A 17944-nucleotide genomic window follows, 5' to 3' on the forward strand; every position below is an offset into this window, starting at 1 on the left:
TGGCTGCGGGCAGCGCCAATCCCACGTTCCCCGGGCAGGGCGGGACTAAGTGCTGCGCGCCTAGTGCCCGCCCAGTCGCGCGCTGGGGGCGAGTCCGGGATCCGCGAGGTTGGGCCTGTGAGCTCGGCGGGACGCTGGCCGGTCCGCTAGTGGATGCTTCGCGCGAGCAAGAAGGTAGTGTTGTGTGTCTAACGGGCATTCATTCTTATCTTCTCGTAGTCTCGAGAGTCCCTTACCTCCCACTTGTCCCGTTTGCCGTGAAAGCGCCACTGGCAGCCTTGCCCCCTGCCCGCTCCCCCCCGCCCCCTCGCAAAGAAGGGGCGGGAAGCGGACGAAGCCGGGCTCGTGGGCGCGCACGCGTGGAGAGCGGTGTTTAAGCAGGGCTCGGTCGGTTTCTCTCTGGTTTGGCCATTCCTGACTAAATCGTGCTTGGGCCTTTGTTACAGCCCATTTCCCAGAACCTTCTGAGTGCAGGATTTGAAGTTGTTTGCCGGGCAGACATTTTAACTCCGGACAGCCATAACTCGTGAATGTAGTATATATTGTATGTTGTGGCGACATACAAGTGATGCAAGCAAACTCTCACTTAACCATGATTTTTACTGGTGTCATTTTGGGTTTACCCACACGTTGAAGACAGGCATCTGTATGACATGCTGAGGAAGTGTGAATTCCAAAAATTGATCTTATTTGAGAATGGAGAGAAAAGGTCAGATTATTTGGAATTATCTTTGAAATCGAATTTCATTACCTTGGCAGTTCACAAAGTTTATGATTTGTATTGCTGAAGTAACTTGCAATAATATTTCAAAATTGGTGTAGGTTAAGTTTGATTATATCTATGTATCTTGCATTTCTGTTGGCGCTCTGAAAACAATTGGGTTACGTTTATTGTTTTTAAAGTAAATTATTTCATTGTGTTTTCCTATAGCTCTACTTCTCTGCTTCTTTTTTAGGTACCTTGTTGTCCTTAACTGACTTTCCTGGGCGGTACTCTTTCAGGAGTGTTTGCTTTCCCTCCCAGCAAATATGGAGGAAGACTGATTCCTGATATTCTCACACATTCTGTGCCGTGATGTAAGCCTGATAACTCTTTCACTTTTCAAAAGGTGTCGTTTGGCACATATGGTAGAATGCTTGCTATGTTCTACAGGTTATGCTAGCGCTATGAGATTAATATAAAATCTCTGTCCTCAGACGACTCTGAGCCAGGAAGAAGAGACAAAAACAGTAGTTAGAATAGCCTATGATGAGTTTTGGGTTGGAAAAAAAGGAAAACGTGCTATGGGGATACCCAGGAAGGAATGCCTAATCTGTTGGGGTGGGGAGGGGTCAAAATTGGAGCAGTTAAGAAAGGCTTCCTTGAGGAGGTGATACTTGTACTAAATCCGGAAGGATGGTTAGAAGACTTTGGTAGAGAAAGAGAACCTTGTGAGCTAAGGAACGAGTGAGTGCCGCCACATTAAAAGTGTAGTATGACAAGTTTACTGTGTATTTGGGGAATAGTGGGATGAGATCAGAAAGGTAGAGATCCAGTTGTTAAGGATTTTGGACTTCACCTGATTAGCAGTTGGAACTCTTTATAAAATCTTAAGTAGGACAGCAACATGATGAGATTTAAATATAGAAAGAACCCTATCATTGGTTGAGATTTGAGGCAAAATATCAATTAGGTGGTTATTGTAGTACTTCAGGGCAGAAATGTTCAGGGGCTGAACAGAGGTTATAGGTATAGAGAAGAGAGGACTAGTTTGAGAAATATTTAGGTAGTAGGATAGATAGGACTGAGTGGCAGGATGTAGAAAGTGAAGAGAATTTCTAGGATGACTTCAGGATTTCTAATTTTGCCATGTAAGACTGGATGAGCATGGCCTTTGGAGTCAAACATGCCAAGATATGCAGGTGTGCATCTGTCACTGACTAGTTTTGTGATCTTGAATCGTGATCTTGATCTTACAGCTTTCAAATTTCATTTGTGGTAGAGGAATGATAGGGTTGTTGTGAGGATTAAAATGGGATTTTATATATATATGTAAAGTTACTTATGGTAGCTGTTATTTTTATTATCAAACAAATGTAGGAACAAAAAGAGTTAAATAGAGAAAGATCTGAGATCAGTTTGGGACATGTTTAAGTGTAAGGTTCCTCCAAGTTATCTAAATGATGATATTTAGAAGGTTCTTGGAAATGAGGTCCTGCAGTCCAGAAAAAAGTCTGGTTAGGAGATATAGGTGAGATAGGAGCTGATATGGAAGCCAGTTAAAATAGAGTTTATAAAGGGAAGGAGTTAAGGCAGTGGTGACTTGCTAGGAAGGAGGACACTTCCTAATGTTTACATTGGAGTGCTGACAAAAATTTTTTTTGTGGCCCTTGATTGGTATTCTTCCAAGTGCTTGTCATGAGTGAAGTACTCTGATTATTCTGTGTTGCATCCAGAAATAAATAATATGTAATTGCCTGCTTTCAGAAATTGTACAGGTATTCCACGAGTAATGCAAACCAAGTTCTTTAGGAATGTAGGGGGAGGAAAGGATCATTCCTGGTTGGGTGATCAGAAAGGACCATGTTACAAGTGGCTGTGGAACTGAGTCTAGAATGATCGATAGGAGGAGAATAGAGTATGGGATTGCTGGCAAAGGAAGATTGAGGTTTTTGATCTTCGTCACTAAGAATAGTGTTTATTAAGGGAAATTGCAAAGTGAAGTAGAGGGTATGGGTAGGGGAGCAGGAAGATAAATTCTGTTTTGCAGGTGATTATCTTGAGGTAGCCTTGATACTGATTGTTAGAAATGCCTGTTTTAATGTGGAAAGAGAGAGATCTCTGTTGGGGATATAGTTTTAGAGATTAGTTTGGCTTCATAAAGAAAGAAGATAATCATTGGGGTAATAGGGTTGAAGGAACAATTTTTTGTTTGTTTTTGCTTTGAAGGTCAAGATGCCTAAGGGCAGAAATTAGGTGAAAGTTCTTAGGAGAAGAGACATTGACCTGGGAGTTAGGGAAGAAGAATGTGGGCAGAGGTGTCAACATTTTAAGAAACCAGAGGACACAGTGGGGTGGAGGAGGTAAGATGTGTGTGAAGATAGAGTTCATGATATGGTCTGCCTTGATATCCATATTGGGACGAAATTAGGGACTTGGGGTAAAAATAGATTTTGAAAGAGAGACTGTAGAGAATGAGGCAAAAATGCTGAGGTTAATAAGGAGATTGTTCAGAAAGAGTAAAAGATAACGCGATGCTAGGTTTATACCCAAAGTTTGATCAGTGTTTTCTTAGATCCTTGGCATTCTCAAACTAAGGTAGAAGACCTCTTGAACCCAAGCCTAATCTGATTGCAGGCCATGGGTTAACCCCTGTGGGAGTAGGGATTAGAAGTTGGGGGTGGGGAACCTATTCTTTGAGAGTTTAGAGAAACTCAGTGTAGTCCACGTATCCCAGAATCTTTAACATGTGTATGCCAAACACTGTAATAAGTTATATTTGTTATCTTATTTACTGCCCACCACAATCATATATTATTATTTCCGTTTTTGTAGGTTAGATGATTGAGTTTTAGACTTTGTTCGCATTATATAACTGTTAGCATTAAGAGCTAGGATATAATGAAAGTGATATGATTTCAGAGCCTGCTTTGTTAACCACTACTCTATACAGCACTGTCGAATAGAACTATAATGTATGCCACATTTATATAATTTTAGATTTTCTCGTAGTCACATTAAAACAAGTAAAAAAAAGTGAAGTTAATTTTAATAATATATTGAGGTAAGTGGATATATTCAGAATATCATTTCATCTTGTAGTCAATGTAGGAAATTAATAAAAGTTTTTTTTTTCATATTAAGTTTGAAACCCAGAGTGTATTAGAACATCTCAATTTGGAGTAGCCACATTTCAAGTGCTCAGTAGTCACATTTGTCTAGTGGCTACGATATTGGACAATGCAGCTCTATATCCTTAGACCAGTGTGCAGTCTAAACCTTGGGTAGCATGCAGAGGGTGCCTTTTGCTTGTGACAGTACTAATTTGTGTGAATGGTAGAATAGTGGAGCAACCTACCTGTCCACACTTTTTCCTGACTGGAAAAGCCTCCCAGCCTTTGAGAGCCACAAAAACTATTGAGAGGTAGTTGTTTACAGCTACTCTTCCTAAAACTGTACCGCAAAACTAAATCAAATATATAGCTTAATTAGAAGTTAATTGCTGGGGCACCTGGGTGGCTCATTTGTTGGGCGTCTGCCTTCGGCTTGGGTCGTGCCCAGGGTCCTGGGATCAAGCCCCACATCAGGCTCCCTGCTCGGCGGGAAGCCTGCTTCTCCCTCTCCCACTCCCCCTGCTTGTGTTCCTGCTCTCGCTGTCTCTCTCTCTGTCAAATAAATGAATAAATTATTTTAAAAAAATAGAAGTTAATTGCTAGTATTAAAAATTGCCAGCATTTCTTTTCATAATGATCTCACATCACAATACTGAATGTTTTATATAGCCTTATCATTTACAGAACATTTTATTTTATTTTTAAATTATTTTTTAATCTTTTTTTTCCTTAAGATTCCATTTATTTAACAGAGAGAGCACAAGCACAGGGAGCGGCAAGGAGGAGGAGGAGCAGGCTCCCCACTGAGCGGAGAGCCCTATGCGGGGCTTGATCCCAGAACCCTGGGATTATGACATGAGTGAAAGGCAGATGCTTAACCGACTGAGCCACCCAGGCACCCCTACAGAACATTTTATATGTGCTTGCTTATTTGATCCTCACAACAAACCTAGGAAGCACTGTCTCCAATTATAGAGGTGATGAATTGATTTTATAGAGGGATTTAAGTGATTTGCTTCATTTTACATGTATTAAAGGTGAATCTCTAAACCTGTTTTTTAGACTCCAGTCTGGTATGTTTTTCTACTGTGCTGATCAGGTTTGCCTTGTACAAAGCAAAACATAGTTATATTTATTAACTGTCACCAGTTAATATCACTCCGAACTCAGTGTGTTGATCTCGTCCCAGAAATGCATCCCTTAAATTCCTCTGTAATTATTAATTGGCTATACTCCCATTTCTTACCTATTTTTTTATATGACTCTGCTGTTTTATGTCTTAATTTGCCTGAGAAAGAATCCTAAATGGATATCTTTTTACTTTCTTTGTCTTTGGCATTGCTGTTTTGTTTTGATTTAAATTCCATAGGATCAAATCATGTGAGCATGTGAGTCATGGTAAATTAAAGAAGTACCTAGGGTTCCCCTCCTCCCCATTTTTTTGTCTTGAATCTGTAGAGGAATTTCATGTTGTCAACCTAGTGTTTTTATTATCCTGAAATCTTTTCTGAAATTAAGCATTAAGGCAAAAGTAAACACGCTCCCTGCATGTTTTACACGTGGGATTTCCATATGAGATTTTTTTGTTTGTTTTTTTGTTTGAAAGCGTTTTAGACAAAGGATTTTTTTTTTTTTTCGGTAAAACAATTAGTGGCAGAGAGATTTTGGATGTAAGGTTGGATTGCATGTAAAAGACTTTGAATGCCAGCACAGAGGTTTGAGCTTTATCTTGGGGAGCCACATGATTAGAATGATATTTTAGGCACAGTAGTATAGAAGATAGAGCTGTGTGATGTGTCTGATGTCTGACTAGTTTAGATTAACAGTAATGCTAGGGTCTAGGTGCCCTAACTCCAGTAAAGTAATAATTCAAAAAGACATTGTAATTTGCCAAAACATATAGATGACTAATGATTTTTGAGATTGCCATTAAGACTCATGACTGACTGACATTATCCACATCCCAGGGGGATCAGCATCACCTGGTCATTCCTACCTACCCTGGTAGATCATATATCATATCATTATAGCACAATTTTTCTTACTGCTCTTTAGTTATTACCGTAGCATGGATTTACCAGCTAACTTCTCTGTGCCTCAGTCTTATAAAATGGAAGTGATAATGCCACTTATTTTAAAAAATATTGTACTAAATAAATGATTTAATACTGTGTATGCTTACAGTAGAGCCTGACATAGTGGGAAGTTGAGTAAATGTGAGCTGCGATTAATTATTGTTGTTGCTATCAGATCTGTTAGAAATATTTAACAGTTTTTATTTTTACAACTTACATTTTATCTTTAGCTACTCTACTAAAAGCTAGAATGAAACAGTTGCCTGCAGCAACAGTGCGCCTCCTTTCAAGTTCTCAAATAATCACTTCAGTGGTCAGTGTGGTTAAAGAGCTCATTGAAAACTCCTTGGATGCAGGTGCCACAAGCATAGATGTTAAACTGGTGAGTGTCCCTGAGAAGCCAAATACCTTTAAAGAAAAAAGGGGCTGGGCAGATGATTTCTCCTTACATCTATTACCTTTCTCTTCTTTCTTTGTACTAATCAGTTATTTTTAGGACATTGCATTTTCTGTCTTGTTTAAGAGTAAAATCTTAAAAATAAATTTTAATTTAAATCGATACTACAGTAGCACTAAAACTTATTCTTTAGGACCCCATCACCTAAAACATGGATCTAATTTGTCCATATTTTCTACTAATTATTCTTGGTTATTCATACTTATTTGTTTTATACTCATTTGCATTTTATCTTTTCCACCTAATCTGATTTCAAAACTAAATCCCTTGTTGTGTCATAATTTTCACATTAAAAAATCTTAAATGTTATAAAATCATTTGAGTTAATATGACTTATGACACTTCTTGTGGTTTGTTACAATTAGTTGGCATGTCTACCTCCCTTATTATAAACTACTAGCTTGTAGAGGTAAGGTCTGTATTTTTTCATTTTTGTGTCCTCCATACCTGGCCAGTGCCTGGTACATAAACGGTGAATAAATTGTTTGAGTGAATATAAGAATACATTTTTTGGTAATCTTCTAATTATCAGATATTTACATTCAGTATTACAAAGTTAGAAATAATACCGATGAAAATCTTTGTAGGGGGGGCGCCTGGGTAGCTCAGTCATTAAGCGTCTTCCTTCAGCTTGGGTCATGATCCCAGGGTCCTGGGATTGAGCCCCGCATCAGGCTCCCTGCTCTGTGGGAAGCCTGCTTCTCCCTCTCCCACTACTCCTCTGCTTGTGTTCCCTCTCTCGCTGTATCTCTTTCTGTCAAATAAATAAATAAAATCTTTAAAAAAAAAAAAAAATCTTTGTAGGAAAGAGACTTACCTTTTCAATATATATACACAGAGATAGCTTATATATAGAATGCATGTATATGCATATATATGTAGTTGCAGTTACTCCTTACAAAAACTCTGTGATTTATACTACTATACCTTTTTTTTTTTTTTTTTTACAATAATGAAGGTTCTGAGAACCTGCCCAAAGTCCTATAATTAGTAAGTAGTGAATCTGAGATTGTAGTTCAGATCTTTCTGTTTCTAAAACCCATTCAAGATCTTTGCTTTATGCTAGTAGTTCTAATAACATTTGGGTGCATCAGAATACTTCAGGGAGTTTATTAAAACAGTTACTGGGCCTAGAATTTCAGATTTTAGGTGGGGCCCAAGAATTTATATTTGCAGCAGGTTTCTAGTTGATGCTGAGAACATCTGTTCTATACCATATCAAACCTATATTTGTTTTAAATAATATACATTTGGCCCTTGAACAGCACAGGTTTGAACTGCATGAATCTACTTTGACGTGGATTTTTTTTTGGTCAGTACAGTAATGTAAATGTATTTTCTATTCCTTATGGTTTTTTAATAACATTTTCTTTTTTTAAAGTTTACTTTATTGTAAGAATATAGTATATAATACGTATACAAAATATGTGTTAGCAGACTTTCTGTGTTATTGGTAAGGCTTCTAGTCAATAGTAGCCTATTAAGAAGAGGCTGGGAAGCATCACAGAATGAGTACAGATGAGCTATCTCCTTTTCCGATGAACTGTTGAATGGTGGAACTTAGTACTTCTGTTTGTGCTGTTGTCATTTGTTCCATGTTTCATGTTTAGGTGTTGTGGGAGTGGCTGTTGAAGGAAGTTTTCAGTGTTGCAGCTTTTATTCCCTGTGCAACAAAAGCTTGGAACCTGTTAAAGGGATATTAAAGTTGCAAAGAGTACAGATGATAATTGGCCATGCAAATAAAAACTTTCATTTGTTGGGGGGAAAAAAAAAAGAGGCTGGGAAGATGGTGGACTAAGAGGACCCTAAGCTCACCTTGTTCCACAGATACAACTAGATAACACTCACATCAGTGTAAATAACCCAGAAGAGACCTGAAGTCTGGCAGAACAAACTCCACAACCAAAGGTAGAGAAGAAGCCATGCCGAAGAGAGTAAGAAGGGCAGAAATGCAGTGGGAAGTGAAACAGAGCATGGTGTTACATGGAGGGGAGAAAGCAGCAGTTCCATGGAGAGGGGAGAGAAACAAACTATGTCACACTAGGGAACCTGCATGGGGAAGATGAATCCCCATATTTAGCTTTCAAAGCCAGAGGGGCTCAATTTCATGAATTCTTAAAACCAGCAGGTGTTCAAGCCTGGAATTTTTAAAATCAGCAGGCTCCATTCTGGGAGAGCCTGGAGGGTAATAGGAAGCCGAATCCCTGCCCTTAAAGAGAGCACAACAAATAGCCCTCAGATTTATAGCTTAGAAGCAGGAGTTTGAAAATGGGAGGGACAGTAGTTTACTCATTTCAGAGCATGTCCCGGAGGTCATGGATCACTGAGGGACTCTTCAGGAACAAAGGAGTGGGCAGACACCATTTCTCTCCCATCCCCCCCCCCCCAGCATAAACACACGGCCACCTATGAGAACCACCGTAGCACTGACACTACCTAACTGCTTGCACAAGTCCTCCCCACCTCCCCAATGCCATGCTTGAACAGATCCACCCTTCCCGGTTACATATGCCTCAGTCCCTGAATTTTGAGTCCCCTCCCCTAGAAGACTAGTGCAGATCTTCCTAACACCACATCTCCCAACCTATGCACTTTGCGGTACCCAGTCCGGCAGAGGCAGCAGGTCTCATTTTGCAGCAGACCAGCACTCATTTTGTTAAAACTGCACACCCAACCCCAGCCGGGGACCAAACAGTGCCCACACTAGACAAAGAGAGTCTCTGCAGAACACCGCAGTGAAGGAAAAAGTGGCCAGGACACAACAGCAGGGCACCCCCAAAGTGCCAGGTTCTGGTGAACAGGGGACACTGCACTACAGGACACTATAGGACTTCTTCATAAGGCCATTACTTTCAACAGCAGTAGACAGAGATGACATGCCTAACACACAGAAACAGACACAGAGAATTAGATACAATGAGGAGACAGAGGATATATGTCCCAAATGAAAGAATAGGACCAACCGCAGTACAAAACCTAAGAGAAACAGATATAAGTAATATGCCTGATAGAGAATTTAAAGTAATGATCATAAATGTACTCACTGGACTTGAGAAAATCGTGGAGGACATCAGTGAGGTCCTTTTTTTTTTTTTAAATTTTTTTTTTTTTTTTTTTACTTATTCATTTGAGACACAGAGATACAGAGAGAGAGAGAGAGAGAGAAAGCATGAGCAGGGAGAGAGGCAGAGGGAGAGGAAGAAGCAGGCTCCTCGCTGAGGCAGGAGCCCTATGTGGGGCTCGATCCCAGGACCCTGGGATCATGACCTGAGCTGAAGGCAGACGCTTAACCATCTGAGCCACCCAGGTGCCCCCCCCTTTTTTTTTAAGATTTTATTTATTTATTTGACAGAGAGAGACACAGCAAGAGAGAGAACACAAGCAGGGGGAGTGGGAGAGGGAGAAGCAGGCTTCCCGCTGAGCAGGGAGCCCAATGCAGGGCTTGATCCCAGGACCCTGGGACCACAGCCTGAGCCGAAGGCAGACGCTTAACAACTGAGCCACCCAGGTGCCCCCATCAGTGAGATCCTTAACAAAGAGATAAAAAAGAACCATGGATGAAGAACACAATAAATGGAATTAAAAATAACTAGATGGAATAATAAGCTAGAGGATGCAGAGGAGCAAATTAGCAAACTGGAACACAGAATAATGGAAGGTGATCAAACTGAACAGGTGAGAGAGAAAAATATGCAGAATAAGAATAGATTTAGGGAACTCAGTTACTCCATCAAGAATAATAATGTTTGCATTATAGGGATCCCAGAAGAAGAAGAGAGAGAAAAGGGGGAAGAAAATTTATTTGAAGAAATAAAGCTGAAAATGTCCCTAATCTGAGGAAGGAAACAGAGATCCAGATCCGGGAGGCACAGAAAGCCCCCAACAAAATCAACCCAAGGACGCACACACCAAGACACATAATAATTAAAATGGCAAAAAGTAGTGATAAAGAGAGAATCTTAAAAGCAGCAAGAGAAGATAGTTACATACAAGAGAAACCCCATAAGCCTATCAGTGAATTTTTCAGCAGAAACTTTGCAGGCCAGAAGGGAGTGGCATGATATATTCAAAGTGCTGAAAGGAAAAGACCTGTAGCTAAGAGTATTCTATCCATTGAAGCAATCATTCAGAATAGGAGAAATAAGGAGTTTCCCAAACAAAAGTTAAAGGAATTCATGACCACTAAACCAGCCCTTCAAGAAATGTTAAAGGGGACTCTGAGTGGGAAGGAAAGACCCTAAGTAGGAGTAAAAAAAAAGTAGGAAGCACTAAAGCAGTAAAAATAAGTATGTCTGTAAAAATCAGTCAAGGGATTCACAAAAGGATGTAAAATATGATACAATATATCTATAACATTGGGGGGGGAAGAAGTAAAGAATGGGTTCAAACTTAATGACCATCCACTTAATATAGATTGCTGTATGCAGAAAATGTTATGTACGGACCAATGGTAACCACAAATCAAAAACCAGTAATAGATATGCAAAAAACAAAGAGAAAGGAACCCCAGTATATCATTAAAGAAAGCCAGCATACCTTGAAAGAGAGCAAGAGAAGAAAGCATCAGAAAAAAGCTACAAAACAAGTACTGAAATGGCAATAAATATATATCAATAATTATTTTGAATGTAAATGGATTAAATGTTCCAATCAAAAGACACAGGGTGATGGAATAGACAATAAACCAAGACCCATCTATATGCTGCATAAGAGACTCATTTCAGACCTAAAAACACTTGTCAAATGAAAGTGGGGGATGGAGAAGTATTTTTCATACAAATGTATGTCAAGAGAAAGCTGGGGTTGCAATACTTATATTGGACAAAATAGAGTTGTTGGTTTTTTTTAAGATTTTATTTCTTTATTAGAGAAAACAAGCAGGGGGAACAGCAGGCAGAGGGAGAGGGAGAAGCAGCTCCCTGCTCATCAGGGAGCCTGATGTGGGGCTTGATCCCAGGACCCCGGGACCATGACCTGAGCTGAAGGCAGATGCTTAACCGATTAATCCACCCAGGCACCCCAGACAAAATAGACTTTGAAACAAAGATGGTAACAAGAGGCAAAGGACACTATATAATCATAAAGGAACAATCCAATAAGAAGAGATAACAATTGTAAATATTTATGCACCCAATATGGGAGCACCCAAATGCATAAAACAGTTTAATAACAAGCAGAAAGGAACTAATCAACATTTATACAATAATAGTAGGGGACTTAAACACCCCACTTATATCAATGGACAGGTAATCTACTAGGAAATAGTGGCTTTGAATGATACATTGGATTTAACAGATATATGCAGTACGTTCCATCCTAAAACAATACACATTCTTTGTAAGTGTGCATGAAACATTCTCCAGAATAGATCACATATTAGGCCACAGAACAAGTCTCAACAAATTCAAAAAGATCAGTCATATACTATGCATCTTTTCTGACCATAATGCACTGAAACTAGATATCAGCCACAAGAAACAATCTGGAGAGAGCACAGATACATGGAGGTTAAATAATATGCTACCAAACAATGAATGGGTCAACCACGAAATCAAAGAAGAAATTAAAAAAGTATATAGAGACAAAAGAAAATGTAATGCTTCAAAATCTTTGGGATGAAGCAAAAATCAGTCTAAGAGGGAAGTTTATAGCAATACAGGCCTACCTCAAGAAGCAAGAAAAATCTCAAGTAAACTAACCTTACACTAAAGGACCTAGAAAAGGAACACACAAACCCAAAACCAGCAGAAAGAAGGAAATAATAAAGACTAGAGCAGAGATAAATGATACAGAAACTAAAAAAGTAATGGAACAATGAAAGTAGGAGGTGGTTTTTAGAAAAGATCAACAAAATTGTTAAACCTCTAGTCAGACTCGTCAAAAAAAAAAAGTCAAATAAAATCATAAATGAAAGAGGAGAACTAACACCACAGAAAAACAAAGGATTGTCAGAGAATATTATGAAAAATTACATGCCAACAGATTGGACAACCTAAAAGAAATGGATACATTCCTAGAAAAATATAAACTACCAGAAAGTGAAACAGGAAAATAGAGAAAATTTGAATAGACTGATGACCAGCAATGAAATTGAAACAGTAATAAAAAAACTCCCAACAAACAAAAATTAAGAATGAGCTGGCTTCACAGCAGAATTCTATCAAACATTTGAAGAAGAGTTGGACTTATTCTTCTCAAACTATTTGACAAAATAGAAGAGGAAGGAAAACTTCCAAATTCATTCTATGAGGCCACCATTACCCTGATACCAAAACCAGATAAAGAGATCACAATTAAAGAGAACTACAGACCACCATCTCTGATGAACATAGATACAAAAATCCTCAACAGAATCTTAGTAAACTAAATACAATAATACATTAAGAAAATCATTCACCACAATCGAGTGGGATTTATTCCTGGGTTGCAAGGGTTTTTCAATACTTGCAAATCAATCAATGTGATACATCAATAAGAGAAAGGACAAAAATCATTTTAATAGATGCAGAAAAGCATTGAACAAAGAACAACATCCATTCATAATAAGAACCCTCAACAACGTAGGTTTAGAGGGAGCATATCTCAACATAATAAAGGTCATATATGAAAAACCTACAGCTGCCATCATACTCAGTGGTGAAAAACAGCTTTTCCCTTAAGGTTAGGAAAAAGACAAGGGTGTCTACTCCCACCACTTTTATTCAGCCTATTTCCAGGAAGTCCTAGCCATAGCAGTCAGACAACAAAAAAGAATAAAAGGCATCCAAATTGCTTTGGATTGCAGATAACATGATAATGTATATAGAAAACCCTAAAGACTTCACCAAAAAACTACTAGGGCTAGTAAATGAATTTGGTCAAGTCACATAATACACAACATACAGAAATCTGTTGCATTTCTGTATACTAATAGTGAAGCAACAGAAAGAAATTAAGAAAACAATCCCTTTTACAACTGCACCAAAAATAATAAAGTACCTAGGAATAAACTTAACCAAAGAGGTGAAAGGCCTGTACAAGAAAACTTAACAACATTGATGAGAGAAATTGAAGACAATACAAAGAAATGGAAAGACGTTCCATGCTCATGGGTTGGGAGAACAAATATTGTTAAAATTGTACCCAAAGCAATCTACACATTTAATGCAATCCCTATCAAAATACCAACAGCATTTTTCACAGAACTACAACAAAGAATCCTAACATTTGTATGGAACCACTAAAGACCCCAAATAGCCAAAGCAATCTTGAAAAAACTAGAGGTATCACAATTCCAGACTTCAAGTTATATTACAAAGCTGTAGTAATCAAAACAGTATTGGGGAGGATATGTGTTGTGGTGAGTGCTGTGTATTGTGTAAGACTGATGAATCACAGACCTGTACCCCTGAAACAAATAATACATTATATGTTAGTAATTAAAAAAAATAAAAATTTAAAAAAAAAACCACCAGTATGATACTGGCACAAAAATAGACATATGGATCAGTGGAACAGAATAGAAAACCCAGCAGTAAATCCACAGTTACATGGTCAGTTAATCTTCCACAAAGGAGTCAAGAACATGCAATGGGAAAAAGACAGTCTCTTCAACAATGGGTGTTGGGAAAACTGGACAGCAACATGGAAAAGAATGAAACTAGACCACTTTCTTACACCATACACAAAAATAAACTCAGTATAGATTAAGGACCTAAATGTGAGACCTAAAACCATAAAATCCTAGAAGAGCACACAGGAGTAATTTGACTTTGGCCATAACAACATTTTTCTAGATATATCTCTTGATACAAGGGAAATAAAAGTAAGAATAAAGTATTTGGATTACATCACAATTAAAAAAAAAGCAAAGGAAACAATAAAAGACAACCTACAGAATGGGAGAAGATCTTTGCAAATGACATTTCCGGTAAACGGTTAGTAGTCAAAATACATAAAGAACTGATACAACTCAATACCGCAAGACCCAAATAATCCAGTTAAAAAATGGGCAGAAGGCATGAACAGACATTTTTTCAAAGAAGACATCCAGATGGCTAACAGAGACCTAAAAAGCTGTTCACATCACTCATCATCAGAAAAATGAGAATCAGACTGCAATGAGATAGCACCTCACACCTGTCAGAATGGCCAAAATCTAAAAAACAAGAGGCAAAAGATATTGGCAAGGATGTGGAAAAAAGGAACCCTCTTACAGTGTTGGTGGGAATGCAAACTGGTACAGCCACCATGGAAAACAGTATGAAGGTTATCAAAAAGTTAAAAATAGAACTACCCTATGATTCACTTGCTGTACTACTGGGTATTTACCCAAAGAATACGAAAACACTAATTCAAAGGGATACATTCACCCTTATGTTTATAGCAGCATTATTTATAATAGCCAAATTATGGAAGCAGCCCAACTGTGCATTTATGGATGAATGGATAAAGAAGTGGTGTATAAATACAATGGAATATTATTCAACCATAAAAAAGGAATGAAATCTTGCCATTTGCAACAATGTGGGTGGAGCTAGAGAGTATAATGCTAAGCGAAATAAGGGAAAGAAAATTCCATATGATTTTATTCATATGTGGAATTTCGGAGACAAAGGAGCAAAGGGGAAAAAAAAAAGACAAACCAAGAAATGGACTGTCAACTACAGTAAACAGACAGATGAGTACTAGAGGGGAGGTGGCTGTGGGGATGGTGAAATAGGTGAATGGGATTAAGAGTACACTTACCTCATTGAGCATTGAGTAATATATGGAACTTTTGAATCACTATATTATACACCTGAAACTAATATAACACTATGTTAACTACACCAGAATTAAAATTTTTGAAAAATAGTAAGCTATTAAATTTTTGAGGATTCAAAGTTATACATGGATTTTTGGTGATGTGGGAGTCAACACCCCAAATCCCCTATGTTCAAGGGTCAACTGTATTGTAAGCTCTATAAACATGGAAATTTATTAAACCCAAAGAAAGCAACTTATTTTTTTTAGGCATTTCATATAGTACAGTCTGATTAGAATACAATAGATAATAAATAGGATTAGATAATTTGGTAGATTTCACTTATGAATCTTACTTAGGTAGGCAGACATATATCTTGTTCTTAAAGCTCTCTGGAAGAAAAACATGTTTTTAAAAATATTGTTAGAGGGGTGCCTGGGTGGCTTAGTTGGTTAAGTGACTGCCTTCGGCTCAGGTCATGATCCAAGGGTCCTGGGATCAAGCCCCGCATCGGACTCCTTTCTCGGTGGGGAGCCTGCTTCTCCCTCTCCCTCTGCCTGCTATTCCACCTGGCTGTGCTCGCTCGCTCTCTGTCAAATAAATAAATAAAATATTAAAAAAACACAAAAATATTGTTAGAAAGCCAATGGAAGCCCTCTTATAAAAGTAAAGTATACATTTTTATCTGGCTTTGTATTTTAGTGTCTTGATATTTACCAGTTTCTGCTTTGCAGAGTTTTAAAATAAACAATTATTTTGCTTATATAGTAAGACCTGTTTTATTATGATTACATATAATAATAACTGTCCTGACTAGGAATGTTTTCATAATTAGTTAATTAAAATTGATATAATTTAAAAATTTAAACAGATCTTTGTGTTATATTACTCAGATGCCTCGTGTTCTTTTTTGTATTGCAAGATTTGTGTTTCTGTAGTTGATGATTTTTCTATAAAATGAAGTAGCCAAACTGTTTCCAGGATGTTAATTTTTGACTGAGAGATGAGGAACTAAATCTTAAGTAAGGTTTCCCTTCAATACCTTGCATATCTAACTGACCTAAAAAGTACTGACACATACAGAATTATATGAATTTAGGTTATTATAAATATATTATTTTTAAATACTAGAGTCATTGTAATTGTAGGACGATCTCGATGGGAATTTAGATTTTGTTTTTTTATATAAGCATACTAGAATTAAACTACAAATACTAAGCTGTGAATTGAGTTTGGGGTTTTTTTTGCCCTCATTTTTCAAATAAAGACCTCACAGAGATTGCCAAATTAGTATATTAGCATTTTTCTGTTCTCTATTTGCAAGAACTTTAGAAAGTCATAATGTAGTAAATATTTAAAGTTCTTAGGAAAGCAATACGTTGTTAAAGGAAGAAAGTATTAAAAATCAGGATGAATAATGTTAATTGCTAGACTCTTAGTGGGTAGAACCAGGTGCTGATGGTGATAGTATTCTGTTTTGGTTTTTTTGAGAGATTATATATGCAAAAGTATATATAATTTAGTAGAATTTTCTTAGTCAAGTTTAAATGAATTTAAACACAAGTATCCATGATACTGAAACAATTGAAGGAAACCTTAAAGATTAGACTGACTTCCTTTTTTAAGAGTTGAATCTGAGTCCAGGGAAAACAAGGGACTTGCCCATTGTATCATAGTTAGGAATTAATTAATTAGGAATAATTAATAGAGTTAGGAATTTGAACTCTTTCTTAAGATTCCATAAAAAATAAATGACATAATTGTTTCTCTTGTGTTTCTTTCTGTTTCTAATGCACAACAGTTTACTGTCTTTATATACTAAAAGTATTCTCTTTTTATAGGAGAACTATGGATTTGATAAAATTGAGGTGCGAGACAATGGTGAGGGTATCAAGGCCATTGATGCACCTGTAATGGCAATAAAATACTATACTTCAAAAATAAGTAGTCATGAAGATCTTGAAAATTTGACAACTTACGGTTTTCGTGGAGAAGCCTTGGGATCAATTTGTTGTGTAGCTGAGGTAAGGTAATTTATATTGACTTCTTTAGTGATTTCATAATCACAGAATGGTAGCATTAAGAGAAAATGAACCCAGTTTTTGGCAAAGAGTGTGGATTTTTTTTTTATTGTGGTAGAGTATACATAAAATTTATCATTTAAACCATTTTTAAGTGTACAGTTCAGTGGCTTTAAGTGCATGTAGCCATCACTGCCATCCATCTCCAGAAGTTATTCACCATTGCAAACTGAAACTTTGTGCTCATTAAACGATAAGTCCCCATTATCCTTCCCCACCTCCAATCTGTATTCTACTTTCTGTCTCTGAATTTGACTAATGGAGTCATATAATATTTGTCCTTTTGTGTCAGGCTTATTTCATTTAGCAAAATGTCTTCAAGGTAACATGTATCAGAATTTTATTCCTTCTTAAGACTGAGTGATCTTCTAGTATGTATAAGTCATATTTTGTTTATCCTTTTATGTGTTGATGGACATTTGGGATGTTTCTACCTTTTTGCTATCATGAATAATGCTGCTGTGAATGTGGGTGTGCAAATGTCTATTGAAGTCCCTGCTTTTGCTTCTTTTGTGTATATACTTAGAAGTGGAATTGCTGGATCATATGGTAATTCTGATTTTTTAAGGAATGGCAAAGTGTGTTTTACAATGTTAATATTTATAGAAGGAAAAAATACTTTAGTGACCCACTGGCTTGGGGAAAAAAAACGTATTAAGTAAAATTAAACAGATTATCTTAATTATAAGCTCTTCTCAGAGATTTTACTATACTAAAGTGCATTGTGAATCTCTAAGGTTGGTGGTTTATAGTAGTTACATTTCCCTGCATGTACTTGACTGTGAAACCCTTT

The 17944-nt window shown here is 37.4% G+C and overlaps 1 protein-coding gene across 7 annotated transcripts in view; it reads left to right on the plus strand.

The window, feature by feature from the left end:
- Positions 1–40: 40 nt before the first annotated feature.
- Positions 41–17944, plus strand: part of PMS1 (PMS1 homolog 1, mismatch repair system component) — an 88766-nt gene continuing 70862 nt past the window's right edge. For 3 of the 7 annotated variants that reach the window (XM_045868352.2, XM_045868356.2, XM_064586816.1), the window contains exons 1-4: positions 42–174; positions 957–1077; positions 6119–6270; positions 16912–17094. In XM_045868352.2, the coding sequence (XP_045724308.1) occupies positions 6139–6270; positions 16912–17094 (315 nt within the window). In that variant the 5' untranslated portion in view covers positions 42–174; positions 957–1077; positions 6119–6138. Of the gene's footprint in view, positions 175–364; positions 710–956; positions 1078–2929; positions 3064–6118; positions 6271–16911; positions 17095–17944 lie in introns of those variants that run through there. The other 4 variants (XM_064586815.1, XM_064586817.1, XM_045868354.2 and 1 more) reach the window with 3 other exon arrangements.

This window comes from Mirounga angustirostris, unplaced genomic scaffold (assembly GCF_029215605.1).
Source record: "Mirounga angustirostris isolate CCGP_5_RB_7025 unplaced genomic scaffold, mMirAng1.0.hap1 SCAF_3, whole genome shotgun sequence".
Classification (NCBI taxonomy): Eukaryota; Metazoa; Chordata; class Mammalia; order Carnivora; family Phocidae; genus Mirounga; species Mirounga angustirostris.